Here is a 26,511-nt window from a genome sequence, read left to right on the forward strand (position 1 = left end):
AAATCACTATTAAATCGCAAATAACAAATTCCATGGCATTTGAGACAGTGGTCTCCTATTAGGAAATTGCTATTTGGGAAATGCAAACCAAGGATGGCTATAGGCAAAAGGCCCCCCTTGGTGCATCCCAAAAATAGTGGTGCACATGTGGAGCACACATATATCCAAAGGGCATGTGTGTGCTCTTATGCACTTCAAAAAAACATTTTGGGGTGCTTTTTTTAAATTACACATGGTTACCATAGACTTGAAGTCTGGGGTAATGGCATTTCTTAAATGCCCACTTCGCATTTAGGAACTGCTTTGTACATCTGAATAGGAATCGCAGATAGGTAATCCCTATTCGCGATTTCCTATTCAGAGGATTGCAAATTGCAATTTCTACAGGGTACAAATCACAATTTGTGATTCCTTAAGCTTAAAGAGGTTTGTAGTCAGAAAAAAACAAAATGCAAAACAGCTTTGCACATCTGGCCCTTAGATCTGTATCCAAAGACTTTCTCCAAGCTGGTCTGCATGTCTTGGCAGAGGATGAACTTCTGTTAACCACTGTCTGTGTCCAGCCACCACCTCATTACCGATATGCTTTCAGGGAGTTGAGTGTAGGTGTCAATAGCTTTACCTCCTCAGGTAATTGGAAAGTACCATTGAGAGAGAATATTCTAGTTTCCATTGATTTTCCGAACAGACACCTTCCTAGGGAGTGGCCTCACTATTTCAACGTCACATATTTTCTGTGGCAGAGTCTAGCTCTTCTGAAGTGCACTTCACTTTGCAAGAACAGAACTCTGCCAGACAGGCTCGTTTGTCCTTGGTTACTAACGGATCAGATTTATCAAGGTTTTACCCAACATAATGCAATAAGACAACTTGCTGAGCTGCATGAAAGGGAGGGGGCAGGAATGCACCATATTCACCAATATTTGGCTCATTCTTGCTCTCTGCCTGCACTGGTACTAAATCTGCTCCCTAGCTCTAACACAGGCACCCTTGCGTTATTGTGAAAAGATACCTAAGTTGCAGGAAGGATTGTTTTGTGCAGAAAGAATCACCTTCCTGCACAAAAACAATCCTCTGAGAATCTTTTATCTTTCTAAGTGTGTCTTTGCAACACTCTACATGATGCAAGGGCAGTGCAATCCCTTGATAAATATGTCCCAAACTTTGCAAACGCACTTACTTGCCCTGAAGAGGAGATGAGGCATTTACAGCAGGCAGCACACTACTGCAGAATCCAAGTTTTTTCTACATAAGCAGATTAGCTCTTATGGTAAAATACTGAATGCACCTAGTACTGGTAATTGTTTGAAGAACATATGTGTGGTTCTAGTACTCAGGTGTGTAGGAATCAGACAGCTAGAGTACTAAGGAATGGAAGGACTCGAAATGTAGGATCTCATACAAACCTCCATGTCCCAATGAAGTTCCGCCTTTAATGGAGCTAAACTTGTTGCGTCTATGTCATGTGTTATGAAGATTCAGCAATACGAAATATAAAGGATTTTAAATTAATTTAGAAACAAATATTCGATATACCACTGTCTTTTCTGTGCTCATCATCGATGTTCATGAATATATTATTGCCATCACTAAAGCGCTCATTTCCTTTATGTTCCCTAGTGTGCTTAACTTAAACCAGTGGTTCTAGCTGGGGTCTGCCGGCACTTGTTTTTGTGGACTGGCACTTATTTTCCTCACCAAAGTTTGACTCTGAGCCAGAAAGACAAAAACACAAGGGACACAGAAGGAGAAAAAGACAGCTAGGAAAGATGTGACTATTCGGAAAAGAAGGAACCCAAGAGTAAGATGAAGGGGAGTGCCTGGTGGTGGATTAAGGAGGCATGGGGTCAAATCAAGAAAATGCAGACTTTGTATCTAACACACTGACATTCAAAAGCTGCAGCTGTGGGCTTCTGATTAAAACTTTGGGCCACTGCACTTATTATAATTTTTTTTGACAAATGAAGTGCTGATCCCTTATCATTCTCTAAATAAATCTAAGCACGTATGCCTCACTCAAAAACAAATCTACAGCAACGCATCAGAAGGATTCACACACATTTCTCAATGAAACACATTCATTCATACTTTTCTCAATTCTGCAGAAACATGGCTGTCTAATTCAAACTCACACCTGGACAAAGGCGCCTTATTCAAATACTTACATACACAGTAACCTCGCTCAGTTGCACTCACATAATATGTCTAAATAAACTATGCACATGTATGTCTTAATCAAAAGTACACCCACAGGCAGGCCACTCTTACTTATGTACATGGACACAAACCTCACTCAAAGGTCTACACACACATATGTATTTAAATAAACCTACAGGTATATACTCACCTCGTTCAAATGCATGCTTAAACATCCAGATCCATACTTATCTTTCTCAAATACACAATGGCAGAAACGCCTAACTCATCATGCAGTCATTCCTCTCTGAACTGCACATACACGTGATCGAAAAAAACATAGAAACCTTATAACTGCGTAATACACAAACATGAATGCTTTACGGAAATCCACAACTTCACACATTTCTCAGTCAAAAATATGTGCATTACTCATTAAAGGCTTGATTCCCAAAGGTAAACTTAGACTTCTGTGTAAATTTATGACTCTTTGCTATTCACAAAGGTATTTTACTAGTAATACCTTTACAAATGCGGAGTCCCAGCCCATAAAAAGATGGGACTGTCCTATCTTCTTATGTGCAGAGAACTTGTTAATTGACGTGCACGGCATTGGGCGCTGAACTGCCCTGAAGATGCACAATGCATTTTTTTTTAAATGTGGAGGGTTCTGTGGTTCCGCAAATCCACTGTGATGCTCAACGTGACACCTCCGGGACTTCACTCTGGATGCGGTGGGTCTGCGGATCCATGGAACCAAAATAAAAACATTTTTTTTAAACGTCCCCAGGAAGTGTTCCTTCTGGCAGCCCCCCTATAAGGCCCAAGGGCTCAGGGTGCCTGTCCCCTTATATCTTATTAGGCTTTGGCGGCTGCAACTTTCCTTTCAGGTTGCGGCTAGCTGATCACAGTGTGGGGATGAGATTGCAGATCCTCTGCTGCTGTGGATCCTTCCAGGTGTGATGTATCTATATTTTTGTAACTTAAATTTCTCAAAAACTATTGAATGGAAATGCACCAAATCACAAAAAGCATGCTTTCTGGAAAGATCTAGCTTTCTGACAAAGTTGGTGTAGTTCTGTTCAGCAGTTTTTGCGGTATCGCTGTTCAGTTTTCCAATTGACAAATTACTGGGGAAAATGCATTTTGGGACACTCCCCTTTTTTTGTCAGCCTGCACCTTATGGATCACCCTGAAAGTTTCTAGGAAGGAGCTGAGGTGGATGAGACTTTTTTTAATCAAACGGCAGCAAAGTTATCCAGTGGCATATTTATATATATATAATTCAGAAGTAGCGCCGCATCCAGCACAAAGTCGGAACTCCATGATGTATTTACCGCAATAAAGTCTTTATTCAGTTGACACGTTTCGACCTTCCAGTCTTTGTCAAAGCCTAATTACATGCAAGATGTCCCCTATCCACTTAGCAAGGCACAATGCAGAAAACATGATAAACAGACTATCACATTAGTCAGGCTGTCCAGGCTTATACAAATTCATATATAGAATTGACAAAACTGCATGTAAACCTGAAGCAGCAAATGTGTGTACCAACCAATATCAACAAATTAGGCCACAAATGAATCAATGGCGATAGTAATAAAAAGTATCTGATCAGTATGCTTTAGGGTCTGTTTTTTTCTATAGTAGGTTAGTCACTGCGTTGTGTCTTGTATTTTATGGGGATGGGGCACATCTTGCGATGCTACTTCTGGATTATATTAAAACGGGTCCTGCACCCACTGTCGTGCACCAGCCCTGCGAGGTGGGAGAGGTCGGTTTCTGAAGGATTGTGTTTTGTGTTTATGTATATATATATATATATCTATATATATATATATATATATATATACTTCACCATCAATCATTACATGACATGCAGGAAACAACATTTACCAGCTTCTCGCCACAGGAATGACGCCGGCACCAACCATCAGTTCGAAAGGTATCTTCTTTATTTTCTTATTTCATGTGAAGTACATAGTGCTATCCAAACAAATATGGCAAAGTGTTTCGGCCTGAGCCTTCGACCGGCCATAGAGTTGTGTGTGATTTCAGTGCGTTTCAATTAAAAACCACTTATCATTATTTATCGCTTAATGATATTATCATCTATTTTAAACCCGTCATTGATCCTTTTAAAAGAAAAAAGAGAAGCAAAAGTGAAAATTAGATGTTTCCTGCTAAATATTTTCAGATGCAATTTTTTTAGATACTATTTTTTTAGGTAGTGCTGAGCCCTTTTTCCCCTTTTAAATACTTCCATATTTAATTACATCCATGTTTTTTATATTTCTTTGAGGCCTTAATAAGTTACACTTACAAAGGTAAAGTACCTATTTCTGCATAGTTTTATAACCTATTTTATGATTGTCAATAACTCATTCACCCCTATATATCTAGAACTATCTTATCAGCAGTTAAATACGTTTCTAATTCTTATCCATTTGGATCATGTTGGGTTTATATCTCTCGGTAAAGTACCTTTAGAATGAGAACAAATTGATATCTATATATTTAGTGACAGTGAAATTAAGAACCCTTTAATTTTTTTATTTTTTGCTTCAAGGTTTTTCAAACCCCACAGCAATTCAAAGTGTGTAGATAATAATTTCTTGCTAATCAAGAGTCTAAAACGTCCCTCATAGTTATTTCATCCAAAGGATCATTTCAGGCATATATGCCATATTGTCCATCCCACATGTTTTCTTATACATAGTCTTTTCTCTCTCTCTTTTTTTTCTTTCTTCATTCCATTTTTTTCTCACATATCCACCATAATACAGATATTTTTTCTTTTCTATGGGATATTTATTTGTTACATCTCAGGGGATAATGAGTTTCAATTTCACTTTTATTTTTATGTCTCTCAGGGTACCTCCTGTTCTTTAATTGCTGTTTCTTTATTCTTAGTCTTTTGTCTTTCATAAATGTCTATGTAACTCCGCATCCATGTTCAACCCCCACGGCATCTCACTTCCAATAAGAATGATCCATTTCGATTCCAGTCTCCTTAGTCTCTGTTCCCGATCTCCTCCTCTCTCATTCTGTTTAATATATTGAATGCCATATTATCTTAGATCTTTATATTCACCTTGATGCTGCTCCCATATATGTTTTGCTATTGAATATGTTGAATCTTGATTGTTAATTGCCCTAAAGTGTTGCAGTATTCACAATTTCAGTTTGTTCACTGTACTGCCCACATATTTTTTGCCGCAGAAACATTCCAATACATATATCACATATGGGGTTTCACAGTTTATTCTTTCCATAATTTTCATTGTTCTTACATCAAATATTGTGAACTGTGTCATATTATTCCTGTAAGTGCATGCTTTACATTTTGTGCACTTCCACAAACCCTTTCGAATATTAGTCAACCAATTAGAAACATTTTTTTTTTGTGGGATCATATAGCTACTTGTTAAATGAGCACCCAATGTTGGTGCTCTTCTGTACGTGATCGACGGATAGTTGGGTAGAGATTTTGACAATGTTTCATCCAATAATAACAGTTTCCAGTTGTCTTTTAAAAGTTATTTTGTCATTTGACTGCCTGCATCAAAGCGCATGATATATCGTATGTCATTTATTTTTGCGTCACGGTTTTTCATTCTAGATATCAATATTTCATCTCTTTTATGTCGCATTGCTCTTTTTAATGCATCATTTAAGACTGAGTTCGGGCATCCTCTTTTGTAAAATCTTTCATACATGTCTTCCATTTGGTTTTTCAATTCTGTTTCTTCTGTGCAATTAATTTTTACTCCTAAGAATTCTCCATATGGTACACTCCATTTCAAAGCCTTTGAATGTCCACTGTTTGCATGTAACAGGCTATTTGCTCTTGTTGGTTTTCTGTGCATTTTCGTGCAAACTCTTCCATTTTTAATATACACACCAATGTCCAAGTAATTGATCTCTAGATCACATAATTCATGTGTAAACTTCAGCTGTTGGGGGTTGTTATTTAAAGAACTTATAAATTGCATCAAGGGCTCTTTCTCCCCTTCCCATATAAGGAAGAGATCATCGATGTAGCGTACCCACAAAATAAAATGATTTAACATTTCTAGATTATTCTCTTGCCACACCACCTGTGATTCCCACATGCCCATCAGCAAGTTTGCATTTGTTGGTGCAAATGAAGTCCCCGTAGCTGTTCCTTGTCCTTGTAGGTAATACTTCCCATCAAACATAAAAACATTGCGGGTCAGACAGTACTGCAACATTTCCATTAACAGCTCTGAGTGTTCCAACAAGCTGACAGAACTTGATCTTAGAAAATATCGACAGGCTTCCAGCCCATCTTTATGTTTGATTGATGTGTAAAGGGAGACAACATCAATTGTGGCCATTATATAGTTATTTTTCCAAGGTATGTTATTGATCCTATTCAGGAAGTCCATTGAATCTCTCAAGTATCATGGGAGATTTGAGACATATGGGAACAAAAACATATCAATGAATCTTGAGGTGTTTTCAAGGAGTGACCCTATGGAGCTTTCAATGGGACGTCCTGGTGGATTAGATTTACTTTTATTACTCTTTGGCAGAAAATATATTGTGGGAGTGACTGGATCGTCTGTTTCTAAATATCTATACTCCTCGTCCTCTAATAGACTTTTTTTCCAACCATTTTTTAAATTTCTGATGATACTCCACCATAAATGTTCCCATAGGATTACTCTTCAATTCACTGTAATTTTTCTTTGTTTCCCAATTGTTTTGTAGCCTCCCTCATATAATCATTGCTGTTCATCAGTACAATATTTCCCCCTTTATCTGATGGGTTGATAACAATTGTGTTGTCCTTTTGTAGATCATTTAATGCACTCCAATCTTCTTGTGTCATATTGAAATCTCCATATCCTCTAGTTTTTTTCTGATAGACCCACAACTATCTTTGTTAAACCATCTGTCATTAGTTCTTGGAACACATCTATCTTATTCCCAGCTGGCAGCTGGGGACAGAAGTATGATTTGGGTTTATATTGGCTAGAAGTTGCCACATCTATTGGTAAACCCAAAGCAGAACATAATTCATAATCCAATAGATTTTCATAATTCATAGCCCCAAGATTTGCTACAGACTCCTGTTCTAGGGCTGTTAAGGTTCTTAATGATCCGAAATCCAATATTGTTAGTGGGGATATCTCTTGGGGTTTAGTGATCTCTTGTTTCTTAGTTTTGGATGCGAAGATGTTTTTAAATTTTAATTTTCTAGAGAATTTATATAGGTCAATTCTAGCTGTCGCGAGGTCCATAGATGTCATTGGACAGAAACTCTATTATGAGAGTTCGCATTCATTTCACAGAGCATTCTGTTGTATCCATTTGCCATTGTCTAAGTAGATCTGTGTCCATATCATTTAAAGTTGGTAAAACAAAGATCCTTAGTCCTCTCTGAACTCTTCCACTTTCAATATATTTCTGTAACGTGGCTTTCTCCCACCATTTATTAATCTCCATTATTTTAGCTTGTTCCAATTCTTTCATTAATATATTGAGGGGTAATTCTCGATCCCTTGATATTTTTGGTTCCTGCACACTTATTACTCCTCCTTCTTCGAATAAACTCTTCATGATTTGCTCCCGTTCTGAGAGTCTTTCAGCCATCATTAGCGATTTAAATAATAGTATAATATATATATATATATATATATATATATATATATATATATATACATATCCCACTGGCGGTCGCCAGGAGGTAGTTATAGTTAGGACCTAGTTTCCATAGGAAAAGTATTTTTTGTCTTGCCTATATCTTTGGCACCGTTTGATTAATCTTCCAAAAAAAAAGTGCTCTGTTGGGCCATGTTGTGCATGGAATGTTTCGGGATGATCCATCGAGCGGGGCCCAAAAAAAGGGGAGGGGCAAAAAAATGCTTTTCCTGTGCTATTTCCCATAGACTGTTTAGGCACACCTGCAGCCCGAACCACTGGATGGAAACACGCCAAATTTGGCAGAATGGAAGCTTTTGGTCCGCAGAGGAGCCTTTTAGTCATTTGGTGTAAATCTGTTCACTAGTTTAGGAATAATTAAAGGAAATCCAAATTTGTGTCTATGAGGTCGCAACAAATTTGCAAACATTGCCGATCTCGTGCAGAGATCTGATTGGCTGCCAATACTTCATACAGAAAGTGTTGGCAGCCATTTTGATAATCAGCTTCAGCCAAATGTAAGAAAAAAAAATAAAACCCAGAAACCATCCCCCCACATGGCTAAAAAGCATCTTTTTTTAAATTCACGGCGAAAATCTGCAAACATTCGTGATTTTCACTGTGATTTAAAAAAAATAGAAAAAGCAACAATTTCTCATGTGCTTGCTTTTATTTTTTCTCCTGTGTGGGCCAGGTCCCTGAGGCATATTGTTGTGTTTATAATAAGGAGGAGGGACCATGGGACCCCATCCTAGGGTGAACTAAAGCCCCGGGGACTGCTACCTCCCCAGGACAAAGTAGATAAAGTATGCAGGATGGCTGCGCCTCCCCGTGGCCCAGGCACCACCACCTTCCTAGGTCAAACTAGTAAATAAATATAAGGGGGATCCTATGGACCACCCGGTCCCCAGGAACAGCCATCTCCCTGGGGCTATGAATATAAAGTGTGCTGGGGGTCTTCATGGCCCTCCTGCACCTCGGGGACTGCCACCTCCCCAGGGCAGGATCCTAAACACCCATAAGGGGGGGTCCTGAGAACCCCTCCCATGCTCCGGGGACTGCCACCTCCCTGGAGCTATAGAATGAATGAGACAGGGGGTCTGTCACAGACTCCCCGCCCTGGGGAACACCCTCTCCCGGGGAAAAATAAAAAACCTGAGAGGGGCCGCGTGGAGCCGTACATGGACCTGGGGACCACCACTTCCAAGGGCCGGCTCCTGTTACCTCCCGAGGTGCCCACCCTAGGGAGGCAGCTGTTTGCTTGCCAGCTCCCACCAAGCAAAAGCAAACATAACTCAGCTTTCAGCAAGCAGGAGCTGTCAAACAGCTCGCTCTTGCTGAAATTAGAGTTTTCCTCTCTTTCCCTGCATGCTAACATGCATGCTGGGAAAGAGATGAAAATATTACCCTGCAAGCAAGGAGCTGTCATTTAAAGCAGCTCCCTGCTTGGGGAAGCACTACTGACTCCTGCAAGAGACGGCAGCCGGCTGGGACTGTGGGGGCCTTCAGGCTCCTTCCCGCGGTCCTCATAAACTTGTATAATAAAGACACTTTAGGAACAATCGCATTGGCAAAGTTAGAGACAAGGAAGGTGACTGAAGACATTTACTTGGCATCCTTTACACAGCTGTACTGTAGAAGATATGTTATACATTTACCCAACGAGGTAGTACTCACTAACTAGCCAGTAGAAAGTATTCCAGCTGGGTTGACATTTTGCACAAAACGGTGGCCTCTTCTTGAATAAATATGCATGGCAGGATTCTTTCTGGAACAATGCTCATTTCACAGTAATTCAACCTCAACAGGAAGCACTTACAAATATAAACAAAGCAGACGATCAAGTTGAAGCTCCACTTGTGTAAACTACTAATCATTCAAATTTCCAGAGCATGGTCAAGGCAAAGCAAGTGTTTTTTCTCTACATATTCACCTTGAAATGTTATCTGTAAACATTGATGGGGGTGTTTGAATCCTTACTTTTTTTTAGAAGAATATCTCATGTAGTGACTGTGACGAGTGGGTTCTTTCTTGTGAACTGCTGCTGCAACCAAACCCTGCCTTGCACGGCCAAAGGCAGTGCATGGCGTAGGATTAGGTGGTTGTAGGGGGTTGGCCACAAGGCCTGGCCAAAGGCCAGGCCCTGCAGCCACCCACTGCAGCTCACGCTCGAAAGTTGTGTATGGCACGGGGTTTAGTGAATATAGGGGACAATAGGGGGTTGGATTAACATAAAGTAATTAAAAATCACTTCACGTTAAAATTGATTTACGTTAAAAAAACAGAAAAAAACAAAATGAGTTATACTTACTTGGAATAATTCTAACTATAACTGCTGAATTTCTATGGTTTTGTGCATGTAAAATCTAAACCTAACTATAATGTTCCTGTAACCTTTGTTTTTTTTAGTTAATTTCTAAGGTTTTTTTAATTCTTTTTCTTAACTATAATGTCCCTGTAACCATTGTTTTTTAGTGAGTGACAATTATATATATATATATATATATATATATATATATATATATATATATATATATATATATATATATATAAAAAAAAAATCACAAAGGTTGCAGGGACGTTATAGTTAGGATCTGCAGATACTCATGCCCTGCCATGTACAGTTTTATTCTCAATAATATTACTGCAAATGTTACATTGACATTATCAATGAGGTTATCAAAGATGTCATGTGTGATGTAATAGGTGTGGTAATTAGCAGGGCATGGCGAAGGCATGAGTTATAGTCACTTTAGGGCACGAGTTATAGTTACTTCAGTTAGCCATAACTATAACCTCTGAATTTCTACGGTTTTGTGCGAATACATTCAGTTCCTAACTATAATATCCCTATAACCTTTGTTTTTTTTCATTAAACTTCTATGTTTTTTTTTTACCGTAAAGTAATTTTAATTACTGTATGTTTATCCAACCACCACCACGCACAGCCTTCGACCATGCGTGGTGTAACTACCCAACCACGCATGGACTTCGGCTGTAGGCGGCGGTGGTTGGTCGCAATATAACCACCCAACCAAGTGCCATGCACAGCCTTTGGTGTGCACGTGGCCGAACCACTGTAACCACCCAACCTGCGTGGATAAGTCTCTGAGTGGGTCTGTGAGTGTGTGAATGAGTGCCTTAGTGAGTTTGTCAGTGGGTGCATGGGTCTCTAAGTGGGTCTGTTAATAGCTACATGAGTCTCTGATTGGGTGTGTGAGTGGATGCATGACTCTTTGAGTACGTCTGTAAGTGAATGCTTGACTGAGAGGGTCTCTGAGTAGGTACGTGATTGAGTGTGCCTGATTGCGTGCATGAGTGCCTGAGTGGGTCTGTAAATAGGTGTGTGAGGGTCTGAGTGGGTCTGTGAGTATGTGTGTCTGAGTGGGTCTGTGAGTGGGTGCATGTGGGTCTGAGTGGGTCTGTGAGTGGGTGTGTAAGTGTCTGAGTATGTTTGTGAGTGGGTGCATGAGTCTCTAAGTGATCTGTAAGTGGGTCAGTGAGTGAGTACATGAGTCTCTGAGTAGTTCTGTGAGTAAGTGCATGAGTCTATAGTGGGTCTGTGAGTGGGTGCATGAGCCTGAGTGGGTTTGTGAGTGGGTGCATGAATGTCTGAGAGGGTCTGTGAGTGGGTGCATAAGTGTCTGAGTGGGTCTGTGAGTAAGTATATGAGTCTCTGAGTGCATCTGTGAGTGGATGTGTGTGTCTGTGTGGGTGTGTCAGTAGCTGTGTGAGTGACTTGGCCACAAAGGAACCTCACCTGCCCTTTTATCCAACAAGAGTCCACAGCTTTGCGCAAAGTGTCTACCGAAGTGGAGTTCTTTCTGCCTCCTTGAATAAATGTCCAGTATGTATTCTACACTACAGCTGGCTACAGCTGTGTAATGGAGCACAAGGAAATGTGACTAGTGACCTTGTGTGCATTTTGGCAACATGATTGTTCCTGTTACGTCTTTCTCTAGAATTCTGTGATAACATGAATACTTCTATAGAGAGACCAACAAGACTACAAAGACATAAATCTCCACCAAACCAGGTCCTTCCTCTTATCTATATGACGTAAGTGCTTCTTTGTTTTGTGGAGATGTCCTCATATTCCTCGGTATCAAGAACGTGCCACACAAATCATGGGGAAATGCACTGGGGGCCATATGGTAAGTTGTCTATCATCCTGGTTAAAGGATGGGAAGGCATATGCATACTACTAAGGTGGACAGTGTGGGGCCAAGCGGGCGCAACTTCCAAGTGATTTGCACATTTGCATACTCGTAGCAATTTAAAAGGAGAAACATGGACTCTGCTCTCACCAGAATAGGACAAGGAAGAACCCACTCGTCACAGTCACATACAGATTGCGCTCCAATAAACGAGTGATGCATTCATCCATCCATGAAGGATTTCAGGTTGTTTTTCAATATGGAATTTCTGAGTAAACACACTTAATATAGGAGGGGGGCTGCGCCCCCCCCTCCAGGCCGATCTCAACTCCAGGGACCTCTATTCCTCTGGGCCCAGCCTTCATTCAATAGGGAAGGGGGGCTTTGGGCCCCCCTCCCGAGCCTGATTTCCACCCCTGGGACCCCATTCCCTGTGGGCCTGGCTTTCACTGGATAGGGGAGGTGGCCATGAGGCACCCCTCGCTGGGCCAATATAAGCCCCAGGGACCCCATCCCCCAGGACCCAGCCATTACCAAATGGAGGAGGGGAGCTGTGTGCCCCTTCCCTGGCTGATATTGGCCTCCAGGACCCTATACCCCGGGGCCCTGTCATGTCTCCTGGTTGCCTCCAGGGCACCAGTGTGCAATGGGACCACGAGGGGAGCCTCAAGGCCCTCCTCCTTGTCCCAGCTGGCTTCCCACCACCTACGGTAGTTGCCACTCAGGTAGCTGCTAAACATGCATCTCTGTGTGTGCAGGAGCAATTGTTTCATTTCTTTCCATATCCGCATCTCTGTGGGAAGGGAAAGAGAGGAAACCTCCACTTCCAGAGGGTGGGAGCACTTTGACAGCTCTTACCCACTGGAAGCAGAGTGTTTGCTCTTACGTCACGGGAGCTGTTAAAACTTCCACCAAGTCAGAGCAAACAGCGATGTCCTGGTTTGAACACCCTGGGACAAAGCAGGAGTTGGCCATGGAGGATGGTGGTCCAATAGGCCATTATTGGCTCAACGAGGGGGGCCGCTCACCCCCCCCCCATTTAAGCCCTGGGGAGGTGTTGGTTTCTGGGGCTGGGGGACTCTGACAGACTCTGACTGACATCTTATTTTATTTCAGCCATGGGGAGGTGGCAGTCCCCAGGGGCTGCAGGGATACCATGCCCCCCCTTATTTTGAACGAATTGCCCTGGGGAGGTGGCAGTCGCTCGGACTGCAGTGGGGCCACATGGGTCCCCTGCATTAATTTTCGAAAATTTGCCCCAGGAAGATAGCTATCCAAGGGTGCAGGCGGGCTGCCCGCATACATACATTACGTGGCACAAGGAGGTGGTGGTCCCCCGGGTCAGCGAGTGGGCTACGTGTGCCCCTCCCCACATTTATATATTGAGATTTACTCCAGGGAGGAGGCAATCCCCAGGACTACAATATGTCCTGGGGGGAGGGCCTTACATCCCCTCCTTTAATTTTTTGCCCCCAATACCATGGGGACCTGGCCCTCCTGAGGGCAAGTGAAAGGAAGAGTGTGGGAGTGGGCACTTTAAAAAAAAAAAAAACTCAAAAAAATACATGTATCCAGCCGTGAATTTTTCTGAGAGTTTTTGTTTTTTCTTTTAAATGCTTTTAAGCCCTGTTGTGGTCCCTTGGGAAATCCTGCACCAAGGCTAGGGTCTCAGGGTGTACCCACCCTGGCCTATTTTCTTTTTTTATCTTTTTTTGTGGGACTTGGCTGCAGCCAAGTCCCGAAATGGCTGCCAACACTTCCTTGTTGTAGTCTTGGCATCCAGTCACATATCAGCCCGTGGACAGTTAGATCTGCGGAGAATCCATGTCCCTATATACCTTTATATTTTTTAAACTCTAATATCTCTAAAACTACTGAGCAGATTTATACCAAATCCCAAAAGCCTACTTTCTGGACCAAGAGCTAGCTTCCTGCCAAATTTGGTGTAATATCACCCAGCAGTTTGGGCTAGAGTCGTGTTCAAAAATCCTATGGGAAAATACATGGAAAAAACTTATTTTGGGCCCCCCACCTTTTTCTCAGCCCCTGCTTGACGGATCGCCCTGAAACCTTTAAGTCAGCAGCTGAACTGACTGTCGTGTTAGTTTTGAAAATTTTGTGAAGATTCGTCAAGCGGTGCCTAAGTTATTGACAAAACCAAAAACGCTTTTCTTATGAAAACTAGGTTCTAACTATAACTACCTACTGGCTGCCAGTAGTAAAATATACATATAGATAGATATAGATATATATATATGTGTCGTTTTTAATTATCTACTTAGTGTCGCCAGTTATAGTTAGGACCAATTCCCAGATTTATGGGGATTTCGGGCAGGGCAGTGCAGCAAGTCACCTTGCTGTGCTCCCTGCGTCAAAGTGAAAGAGCAGGAATGGGCCATGTGTATGGCATACAGCACATTCCTGTCCTTTCCCCCGGCGCTGGTGCTGTTTCAGGAGCATATTGCCAACGCAGGCATCCTTGCACAATGGTACAAGGGTGCCTGTGTTGCATGCAGGATTGTTTTTGCGCAGGAAAGGACACTTTCTTGCACAAAAACAATCCTGGGATGCATTTTCCTCTTTCTAAGTGTGGTGCAGAATGTAGTGCTCTTACAAAGAGGAAACTGTGAGGAGAAATAAAGATAATTCTTCTTCTTGTGCATTTTGACGCACTGTCAGATTTACTAGTGTTGATAAATCTGGGAATGTGCCAAAATCCTTGGGCGGATGCGTGGCAACACCCACGCTCCATGCATGTAATTCCTACCTGGGGCAGAGTAGCGCAACTCAGCGATTTTTGCTTTGTTGCGTTACTCCAGATTTATCACATCACTCAGGACCTTGCATGGTGGCTTTGAGTGGCTTGATAAATCTTACTTTAGTGTTGGGTCTCCCTTGCACCCCCCTTGCGTGGCACCAGGGTGACACAACACATTGATAAATATCCCCCTACATATGTACACCCTACACCAACATGCACAACATAAACCAAAATGTTTCTACACCTTCACAAGTTACCTTCTCTATGCCCTATCAAACCTACTGGATGACTTACATTCTATATTTTACACCACCAACCCATTTGTAATACTTCCAAATTTCTTCCCCATTGATATCCCAAACTGCCACCTTCAACTCCCATGCTTTTCACCTGCAACTTCCTACACCCTAAATACCCACCTACACCATACCAGACCATAAATAATGTATAGAGTTCACATAATCATGTACTCTAAATCCATTTACATGTGTGCCACTACATGCATTATCACCCAGCACTGTACCCACCTCCAAATACACCTGCATAATTTGTTTTTGCAAAATTACATTACATTTCCAGAAAAATGACGCAAAGTTATGCTAAATACAAAAACAGCATTTGCTGCTATACTTTAGCACACATTGCACCCTCACGTCCATTTTGGACATGAGCATATGTTCAGTGTTTCGCATCCTGGTTGTTCATGTTGTGTCCTTGCAGTAAATTCTGCTGTAAACATCCTGGTTGTTCATGTTGTGTCCTTGCAGTAAAGGTTGTTCATGTTGTGTCCTTGCAGTAAGTTTTGCTGTAAACATCCTGGTTGTTCATGTTGTGTCCTTGCAGTAAAGGTTGTTCATGTTGTGTCCTTGCAGTAAGTTTTGCTGTAAACATCCTGGTTGTTCATGTTGTGGCCTTGCAGTAAATTCTGCTGTAAACATCCTGGTTGTTCATGTTGTGTCTTTGCAGTAAAGATTGTTCATGTTGTGTCCTTGCAGTAAGTTTTGCTGTAAACATCCTGGTTGTTCATGTTGTGTCTTTGCAGTAAATTCTGCTGTCAACATCCTGGTTGTTCATGTTGTGTCCTTGCAGTAAAGATTGTTCATGTTGTGTCCTTGCAGTAAGTTTTGCTGTAAACATCCTTGTTGTTCATATTGTGTCCTTGCAGTAAATTCTGCTGTAAACATCCTGGTTGTTCATGTTGTGTTCTTGCAGTAAAGGTTGTTCATGTTTTGTCCTTGCAGTACGTTTTGCTGTAAACATCGCGTAATTACACAATGTGGCATAGTAGCATAATTTCAGGAATTTTGCCTAACAAGCATTACATGAAATTACCAAAATGATTAGAGATTATATCTGCGCAAGGGAAATTCCACCCAGGCCTAGCTATTAATATTTTCATTTGGAGTATTTCGTGCAGGCTTCCCGGGCCTCTCAAGGTTCACTCCCACCAGTGAGAGGCCTGTCTTGTTATAACTTCATTCAGGATTGAGTGAGATTCAGATGTTATCAGACAGGAGTCCCCTGGGACAAATAACAACTTGGAAGCGGCTGCAAGTAGCCCTGAAAAGTAATGGCTTTGGCCTTCTTCACCTCGTGAGCACATTGGGCGACACTAGGTTATTTCATGGTGGCAGCAAGGGAAGCTTAAATTCCTGGGAAAATATTGCATGAGTAATACCCAAGGTATTGTCGGACTAGCTCCATACCCCAACCCCAGTCCTCATCAGCAGCCTCACTATATAGAATATTATAAGCGCAGATGTGAAACAACTGCTAGAAGTGTTAAATTAATATATTCCCTTTAAACAGAAGAGGTTTTATGCAGTGCTTAATTTCAGCTGGTGGTTCTCTCCCCCTCCTCCCCCCCCGGGGGGGGGGAGGGGAGTGGAGGCGACGGGGGCACCGACACTTATTTTTGGGGACCGGCATTTGACCAACAGAGGGAAAAACAAACAAAACGATACGACAGAGGAAAAGGAATACAGAAAATCCGTCACCGAGGGAGAATGCAGGCACCTGTAAGAGGGCAATCACAGGTAGGGAGAGCCTGGAAGTGAATTAAAGAGGCCTGAGGTGGAGTCAGGACTGTGCACCTTTGCTATTCGCTGTCTGACATTTTATAGCGCCAGCCGCGGGTGTCTGAGCAGCGCTTTAGGCACTTGGGCCCATATTTATACTTTTTTAGCGTGCGCCTGTTTTTGCGTCAAAAAGCGGCGCAAATGCGGCGCTAAAAAAGTAGAAATATGGGCCTTGGTATTTTACAAATAAAGCACTGTTTCAATAGCGCTGTGGCACTTGGGAACTCCACATACATCATTCAAGCACACACGTTTATTAAAAGGACTACATGAATGACTTCCACTCCTTCGTTTCTTAACGTCGGTCTCTTTACATCTCATGTAGGGTAAGGTGGAAGCAGAGTTCCATTTAGTCACTGCCGAGGAGGCCGAGAAGAATCCTGTGGGCCGCGCCCGGAAGGAGCCAGAACCCCTGGAGAAGCCCAAGTAAGTACAAGCCGCACCATAGAGAGGAGCTGAACGAATAGGTGACGTCACTGCTCAGTAGAAATAACACCATGGTGAATTTTGCTCTGCTTTTTTATTATTGGAGTTTGATCCTGAACCAAAACAAGTCATTTGGTCACGGACAAGGGATTGATGTAATCTTTAATGTCCTATAGAGCGCCAAACATTATGCTTTATGTGTATTTATGTATTTTCATGGTTTCACAAAATACCAGTAAGTATTCCATGGAAATGTACTTAAAGCGTAGATATCCGAGTGCAATAGTGGACAATGGCCTCCTTTGCATACACCAGCAGTTTGAGTTCCTGGCAGACAATTCTCTGCATAACACATTTCGGAAATGTTCAAAAGCACTTTTTTCTTAACAGAGGAAGATATACTCTTTGGACAAACGTGCCCCCACTTTTCCCTGAAAACATGGAGATGTACACATTCCTTTCCCACTCTGAAAAGGACTTACTCCAGCTCTTCCCACTAGTAACTTTTCAAGAGTGGGAAAGGTCCTGTAAAACAATTGTGAATTCTCACAAACTTTGAATATGTGGTATCAACCAACTTTTTTCTGTGTTGTCTTCGTGAAACAGCCCCCTTAGCTAGCCTTACTCAACCATTTATTCCAAAGGAAAATCAGCAAGATTGGTGGACTTTCAAAAGGATTAAAAGGAACAAAACAGGGGCAGAATTATCCCCTGCTGTCCTACTTTGAATCTTGTACACTCTTGTATGCACGCTGACCAGTTATTTGGATACACATCTTTCAATTGCATGTGCAAAAACTTTATGAACAGGTCCTCAGAATAGGAGACCCGGGAAGTCACAAAGGGTACACGCATTGCGTAATAGATAGGTGATAGCTACATTTAGGGCACTGAAACTGTGCAGATCTATCAAATGTTGGGCCTTCATGCCACATTAGCAAATTTGAGCTGTAGATGTATTTGTAAAAAAGTTGTGCAACTGCAGTCAACAGCTTCTTACAGTTGTTTGTACTGCATGACAAAGAAGATTGGTAAAACATTAAGCTCTCTTTGTTGTATATTTCAGCTCAAGCGGTGTAAGATTAGAAATCTATTTGTTCCATGTTCATAAAGATCCTTGTAACAGTCTGGCCAAACAGACACAATGCAACTAATGTGAAGGTGATAGATTTGTATTATAATCAGTCTGATAAGGGCTGGCAAAGGAAACGTTATGGGAAATAACAAAATGTTTTCCAGTCAATTCTCTCTTAGATGTTGAGGGTTCCTGAATTTCTCTGGGGTTACGTCACTCCTTGGTCTCCATCAGGATTCTGTTCTCCTGGTGTCGCTCCCCTTCAGGTTTTATGGGGGTCTCTCAGGAAACAAAAAGCGCCCTTTAGCAGGCAGCCTTAATAGGCTCTTACCCAATTGCCAAGCATCCGTGAGGCATAGTATGTCTTTACTTCAATTATAGTGCGGGGTTATCATATCTTGTGCTTAGCCAGACACCCACTTATAACATCTGGGCCCTCACCTGGCCCCCTTTATATCACAAGTAGCCCTGCTATTGTGCTTCTTTCACCATTTAACATGCATGAAGCAGGTCACTTGCATTGTGCTGCATCTCACCCCTGGAACTGTAGCTTGATCGACTTCAGTATCGTCTCTGTTGGGGTCACCTGGTGAAAGCAGTGGTGTAGGCAATTTTTTCCCCTCACTCCGCTCACCACCTCGCAATTCTTTCCTCACGTTATCCTTGCACTTGCCGGGTGAAGGGAGGAGTACGGGTGGCATCGGCCTCTCCCACCCCTCACCACTTTCTGATTTGGTCTCCTCTCTGCCGTTGGTTCCTGTCCTCTGTTTCCATCCTGCCATGCTGCTCCTGGCCACTTGTGTCTCTTTCTTCTTCCTCTGTGCTCACTCCAGATCCCTCTCCTTAGCATCAAATGATTGTGTAGGATTCCATGGACCAATGTAACAACCCGATAGGTGTGGTTGCAGGAGTTCATGCAGGTGAGGATGGGCTGATGACTAGAGCCACATCCGCTTCCTCAACAAGGCATTTAGTGGCAGCCATCTTGGAATTCTCGTTATGACGTTCCCCAGCCCATTAACAATCCACCTGTGATTTATGAAGAAAGCAAAATGGTGTCTGAACACCAGCATTAAATAGTTGCCATATTAGGTCTACAACTAAATGGAAAAGCTTAGCATTCGCTGACGTTGAGCACCACGGATGGGATCATCTACTGGAGGTCTCTTGAGAGCCCTGGTATTGGGAAAGTGTGTGAGGATAGCTCCTTTTTAGGTCTCATCTAAAACAGTGCACATGCCCAATTGCGAGCGACACTGAATACAAGGGACTTGAAGCCCGCCCATTGCTCACCATTCACTGGTTTCATTGTCATTCCTATTTGCTGCCTCCTAATTGGCCAGCACCTGCCAGCTTCACTTCCTCTTCTTCTTCTTCTTGTTTGTGTTGCTTCTTCCCCTCCTTACCACATCATGGTCTGTGTTGCTTCTTTCCTGCTACCACTCCACCCTCTCGTTGTCTATGTTGCTTCTTCCCTCCAACCGTCCACCATCCCGTTGTCTGTGTTGCCCCCTGTGCTTTTTTTCAGACTTTTAGCCATGCTGCTCTACCACATGGCTCTAAGACACAGGCAAAGCCAAGAGCCGTCGCATAGGCGAGAACTATTGGCTTTGCCATCGCACAATAATGTCAGCAGTCATGCCTATAATTATGACCTCATCCTGTTGATATTAGATTTCAGATCTAATTAATCAATTTATCTGGATCTAATGAAATGCTATTCTATTGATAAGCATTTGTGGATTCAATATTCAAGTTTGAAGACTGATGGTTTTGGATAGTATTTCTAAATGCTGGAACAAATTGCTTTACGCACAGCTCTGTGTGGATCATTCCACTGCCCATTCAGGCCCTACAGTGTAACATTTAAACATATCCAGCGCATCAGGCAATCTATTTCCGAATTACAGATTTGTCACAGGGAAGAGGAGCCGGGAAGATTCACCTCTGCCTTTGATTTGCTTCACTCTGCGAATAGTCCAGACCGATGGACTGTGACAAAGTGACACGCGGCGTCCATATTCCCTTCGGAGCTGAGCACCGTGGATAATTACATTGGCTTCAATTGAATAATGATAGCAGCTAAGACCGCTGTGACATTTCATCTCAGTGGTGCTGTGCGGCAAAACATTTTATGTTATCCAATTAATTATAGGACTTTGCCAGGAGACACATAAAAAGCAGCATTTTCCGTGTAGTTTATTGCAGACATGTACGCTCATTAAAAAAAGCCTTGTTCATAATTGTGTTGAACCCCTAAATGGACCGTAACGGGACAAAAAATTAATGATGCTACAATAGTAAATTCTAGATAGCAATTAGTATAATCAGAATGTGTAGAGTTTTCTGATTGTTAATTGACTTTACGACGTTGAAAAAATGTTACTGTAGCAGATTTTCCATCATTATAAATCTAGGGTTTCAGTAGAGTTTGGGTGGTAGAGGTTCACTGTAGTTCAAAATGCATTGCACATTCACAGATTCATAGGTCTGCAAGTATTCACAAACATTTTGCAGCCTGTCTCCCACCATGGAAATGCATGCAAAACTAGTCCTGTGAAAGGCAGCAGTAAATTAAAATAAAGTGGAGATTAAATGTTACATGTAACAAAACAATTCAATTTGATTTGGTAGTGGAAAATCTGCATGAATAAAAGTTGCCCAGTAGTGATAGATTTCCGTGAACATTTCCAGGATTCTTTGTGAATCTTCAAAAATGTTGAACATTTTACCTCAAATGTGAGTGAAACTATTGGACAAGAGTTCCAATTTTTGAGCCCCACTTGTGAGTCAGTCTCAGTAGACTAAACAATAACTTCAATGTAATGTGTGTACGACAATGTGCTTGTGGGTCCTACTGTGGCTATGGTCTTCACCTAGTGGCATAACGAAACTTGAGGGGGGCCCTATGCAAAGTAAATGAAGGGGGCGTCCCTCCCCGGCCCACCACCTATCACATTTGCTGAGGGGACGCCTGGAGATTGGGGGGCCCTGCACCGCAGGCCTGTGGGGGCTTATATAATACCACTGTCTCCACCCTCTTTTTCCTGTCTGACAACCTGGTTTCCATACATGGATTTTGTTGTCACTTTATTGATGAGACGGTAGTTACTTACACCATGTGTTTCAAAGTTTTTCAAATAGCACAAACTGGTTAATGACATCTGAAGATAAGGCAGTGGCATAATTTTCTGCTTTTGTGAGCAGTTTAATGAAAGGTACAGTATCATGTCCAACTTGGGGAACATCATTAAACAGATGCCTTCAGAATATACCAGGCAAAAGTCTAAAGATATCAGTAATACCATAGACATGTGTATTCTTGCAAAATAGTTGTCACCATTAATATTGTGCTACCACAAATTACAAGGAAAGTTACATTTGGGTAAAAACATTTTTGGGGTCATCCTTCAACGTGTACAAGGGACAGTCCCTTTGCTAACACCGACCTTTTTCTGTTCTTCCCCTGCAGCCGCCCGGACACATCCTTCTCGTGGTTCATCAATCCTTTCAAGTGCCTCTATCATCTCATCTGGAGGAACTACAAGAAGTACATCATCATTGGGCTACTGCTGATCATCCTCACCCTCTTCCTCGCCCTTCTGATTTACACTCTGCCAGGGGCCATCAGTCACCGCATATTAGGATTATGAATACTCATTCTTCACTTGTCCAACACTCAAAGGAGCAGAGGATCTCCTGTACTCAAATCAACAGAACCGGGCATCGGTCAAGGAAATTGTCTCCGCAGTAGGCTTAGAGCGATCACATATGTGCTGCCTGTCAAGGCACACTGATTGAAACTGATAACTATTCTAGAAATGTGCCAAAAAACAGAAGAGCGACCCATTTATATTGTTTTTTTATCTTGATTCAGTGTCTGGAGTCAGTTAGAAAACAGAGGTGTTGGCAGGAGCAATGAAGACAAGGAACAGACACATTCTTCTCACAAGCATGGCACTGCCATCCTCGTAGACCACACTGTGCTGGTGCTCTAGTGGTACTTCTTTCTGTGTCTCAACCTTTTCACCGTGAGAGTCAAATTCTACCCAGAAGGGAAAATCATAAACCAAACGCTATCACACCAGTGAAAGGGGGGTGCTGGGGCTTGAGGCTGTCTGGGATCCTCATGCCACGTCCAGAAACGCATGCCAGAGCATCCTCATCTACTCTCTCACTAGCCCTGTTCACAAACACCGCAAAGCATGTGGTACCAGGCAACACACCGCCCACACCCTTTCACTGATAAGAGATAGATGTGATACATAGAATCTGCAATTTGGAGAAATGTCCCCTAAATTACCATTAAAGCCAATAACCACTTTCAGCTGTGGATTCTTAGATGAGCATGCAGCATTTCTGCATCCTCTTGGCTTTTCAAGAACAAATTCGCCAGATAAAGACTGGTAGATTGTGAAATAAATGTCAATTACATTTGGAATTACAAGTGTAAATCAATGCAAAACACTAGTTTCCACTATCGTTCCTGAGGGGGCAGCTCAGAAAAGTGCAGCAATTACACACCCATCCGTTACCACACCTTTCAGTATGAGTAATGTTGTGCATGCTATTGGCGCACCAGAAGTCCTGTTGCATATGGAATGGAGGGCCTACCCTCGTGAACCAGCTAAATAAACCTGCTAAACTTCTGTTGCACTTTTAGTTTCTAATCTGGCTGATTTACAATATACAAGATGCTGCAGCCACAAGACAATATGACTGTCTTTCAAGGGATGCGTCGCCTATTTGCATGATTGCTGTCTACAGCATCAAAATGTGGCGCCAGTTGCCCCATTAATTTGACCTTTTTTAATTAAAATGTCAAGGCAAGCGGCATTCAGGACACCTTATCTTGCTCGCCACAGTTATTTGTGCTGACTGTTCCTGTCCTTTTATTTGATTACCAAGTGAATTTATATTGGACGAAAGTCATAATAAAAAGGGATAGCTCTACGATTTACCACCAAAAATGTATTTTGATTTGGTCTCAAACAGTACCAGCAGCATTCAGTTGTGATGAGTACTAGAATAATCAAACCATTTTTTGGTATAGTTCTTCACGCCACGCCTGGTATTTCTATACACTGTAAATAAGAAGATGCTAACACCGACTACTTTAATAGTACTGCATGCACCTACCGCGGAAGGATGGAAGGTCTAGTCTGCCTCACTGGGATCTGAACATGCGATCAGGAGGTCACTGCAGATGTTGGTGGTGACAGGGTCAACTCGTTGAGCCATCTGCCAACAGAGAGGGATTAGACAGGGGATCTGCTGGTCAAGTCCCGTTAACTACAAGTGGAGTAATATAGAAGTAGGAACCACTGAAATCTGTTTAAGAGGGCTTCAAAGACCCAAAGCCTGACCTCAAAGAGACATGGGGGAGATAGTTCTAGCCTCCGCTGGGCACTTACTAACTTTCTTGAAGCTTGCCATCTTACATGCAGATATGGTTCTCAAATGCGATTTGTGGAGATTGAAAGGTGCAGTCAAGAAGACCTTGGTGAGAAAGCATTTTTATTCATTGAAAAAGAAGGCACTCAACCATGAGACTAGAAACAGACAGCGGAATACATGTGGTAAATATGCGGTACACATGCAAGAAGGTGTGTGATAGGTACTTCCTCTCTTAAGCAATAGGAATGTAGAGAAGAAAGAACGAAGAGTCGGCGGGCCCTTATGTGCTGTTGGATGTGTGCAGACTGGACACCTGCTAGACTTGTTTCTAGTTATCACAAAATATCTTAAAAGTTCATATAACTTTGCAGAGAGGCTAGTGGGTACATCATTCAGGACACAACTAGTGGATGTCCAGTTATTTCAGTGTAATTAACATATACTAATAAGGCCAGCACATATATTAATCACCATAGTCCATAGAAAGGACATCAGAGAAATAAAGACAAAGGGCCGAATTCACAAAAGTTTACATTTTTTTGCAATTCACAAAGGAGTTTTACATTTAGTATCTTTACGACTGCGGAGTCTCCGCACTTGTGGCTGAGACTCCACACATAAAAAGATAGGCAGTCGTAAAGATACTACTCGTACAATTCCTCTGCGAATTGCTAACATTGTAAATTTACATCACAGTGTAAGTGTACCTTTGTGAGTCAGGCCCAAGAATGATAAACATAATCACACACATTAAACTTCACACCATGGAATGTGTACCTGATTTCTTAACGTCAACACAAGTGTGTTAATATGTAACTAACATGCCATTAGCATCTTTGCACTACTACACAAGGGGATAACTTCCTCACGATAGCGAGAGATCATACTCATCTAGTCATCTATATCTAAAACGTGCATTTGCTGATCTTTTGTGACATTCTCTGTAATCTGACATATTCCATGCCTTAATGCAGCCTATGGCCGGTGCGGTAATGTGTCTGGCGGGTTACCTGATGGAGAGCAAACTTGTATCCAAGGAGCGGGTCCAGCCGGCTCAGAACCCTCTAACTCTCCCATAAATCCTTATAGGAATATCACTTCACCACTAACCTACTAATGGCTTTGACCTATTTCTTAACTACTTTGTATAAAGGATCTGCTAATTGAGGAATTCATGCACATGTTACAAATATGAGGTTATGAATAATTCAATTAAAGTCACACTGCGCTGCTATGTTCCTGCTGAACATTTTGCCTGAATCACTGGGTTCTGCAGAAATAACATCTAGGGAATCATTATACACACTCTACACCTCAGTGATTACAAAAAACGTGAAATCCCACTGTTCAGTTCCTCAATTTCACAGTTACACATTACCAAGGTACTCATTTTGGGACAGCAGTTTACATTGTTTACAGAAGTATGGACATCTGGTGTGAGGTTTCTTATAAATGCTGTAATACAATTTTCACAGAATGAAACACTTTGAAATCTGTTTTATAATCCTGGAATCAAGGTTGTAAATCACAAGCCCCGGAGAGGTATTTCATACTCGAGTCTGAAGACACGTTTACAGCCATGTTTACAGCCACCATGTTTACAGACTGCTATGATCTGCCCTTGACTCAGTGAACGCAGGAATTTAGCTAAAGCTCAGCAACGGTAGCTTTAATAACACCTGCAAGCCCATTTTGTGGGCAAAGCAGTGACATTGTAATAGACATGAATTATTTGGCATTAAAAGACATAAGCTGTTATTGGCCCAATTTCGCTAGTCATTGATATTATCAAAAGGTTATTTTCTTTTTCCGTATTTCTTGCCAAATCTATGGAATGTAATTCTTTGTATATCTATAATTCAGTAAAAACTAAGAACAATATTTCCATTTGGTCAATAAAGATGCTGCCAGTATGTAACCAGCCTTCATTTAAAATGTACAGACACACCGCTGTAAAAACATTTATGATGTACACATAAACTGCTTTAAACATGCTTGTGTCTTCAGTCTATCTCTATAGGAACGAATAGTAACTATCATGGTAATTTCTTGTGTGTTGAGGCGCATTCTCTATGGGTTTCCCCTTCCTGTCTCCTAAGAAAAAATGATCCATCCTGTCCCATTAAAAGTACTGGAGACTGCATGAGAAGAGTCTGCCTTGTCCATGAAAATTTGAACATCCCTGTGGGAAGAGTTAGGGCTGTCCTAATACAGATTTGGTCGCCCTGCTGAGAAAGAATCTGACCTGACGACAGAAAGGAATGTCAGCCCTGCTGAGTGGAGGACTTTTTATCAAAGTGTTGGAATATGCTCTTCAGTGAAGTGTTGAAGTTATGAGCCTATTCTACTAAATATATGTTAGGCATCTCAAAAGAGTTGGTCCTATCCTATTATATGTATGGTGGCTGGCCCAGCTCAGAAGAGCTGGGCCCGTTCCATTAAATGTATGGCAGCTGGGCTTGGAAGAGCAGGGCCTGTCCTATTAAAGATATGGTGGCCCTTCTGAGAAAAGTTGGGCCTGCTCTATTAGAGATTTATCAGCCCTGCTGAGAAGAGTTGGGCTTGTCTTATTACATGTATATCAGCCCTACTCAAAAGAGAAGATGCTGGGAAAAGTTGGGCCTGATCTCTTAAATATGAGGTATCCCTGCTGAATAGAGTTAGGCTTGTCCCCTCAAAGGTTTGCCAGTGCGGCTGGGAGGAGTTGTACCTGGCCTATTAAAAGTGTGGGAGCCTTGATGAGCAACGCTGGGGGTTATATGATGGTCATAAGTACATTTTTATGTACATTTCATATTGGTAGCCAGTAAG

General features: G+C 42.0%; 1 protein-coding gene across 1 annotated transcript in view; it reads left to right on the forward strand.

Moving 5' to 3' along the window:
• The window catches only part of FER1L6 (fer-1 like family member 6), a 682,981-nt gene extending 657,295 nt beyond the window's left edge, over positions 1-25,686 (forward strand). Inside the window, exons 40-41 of the mRNA XM_069220715.1 lie at positions 17,128-17,228; positions 21,776-25,686. Coding sequence (XP_069076816.1) covers positions 17,128-17,228; positions 21,776-21,956 — 282 coding nt within the window. The 3' untranslated portion in view covers positions 21,957-25,686. The remainder of the gene's footprint in view (positions 1-17,127; positions 17,229-21,775) is intronic.
• The last annotated feature ends 825 nt before the right edge of the window (positions 25,687-26,511 follow it).

Source organism: Pleurodeles waltl, chromosome 2_2 (assembly GCF_031143425.1).
Source record: "Pleurodeles waltl isolate 20211129_DDA chromosome 2_2, aPleWal1.hap1.20221129, whole genome shotgun sequence".
NCBI classification, from domain to species: Eukaryota; Metazoa; Chordata; class Amphibia; order Caudata; family Salamandridae; genus Pleurodeles; species Pleurodeles waltl.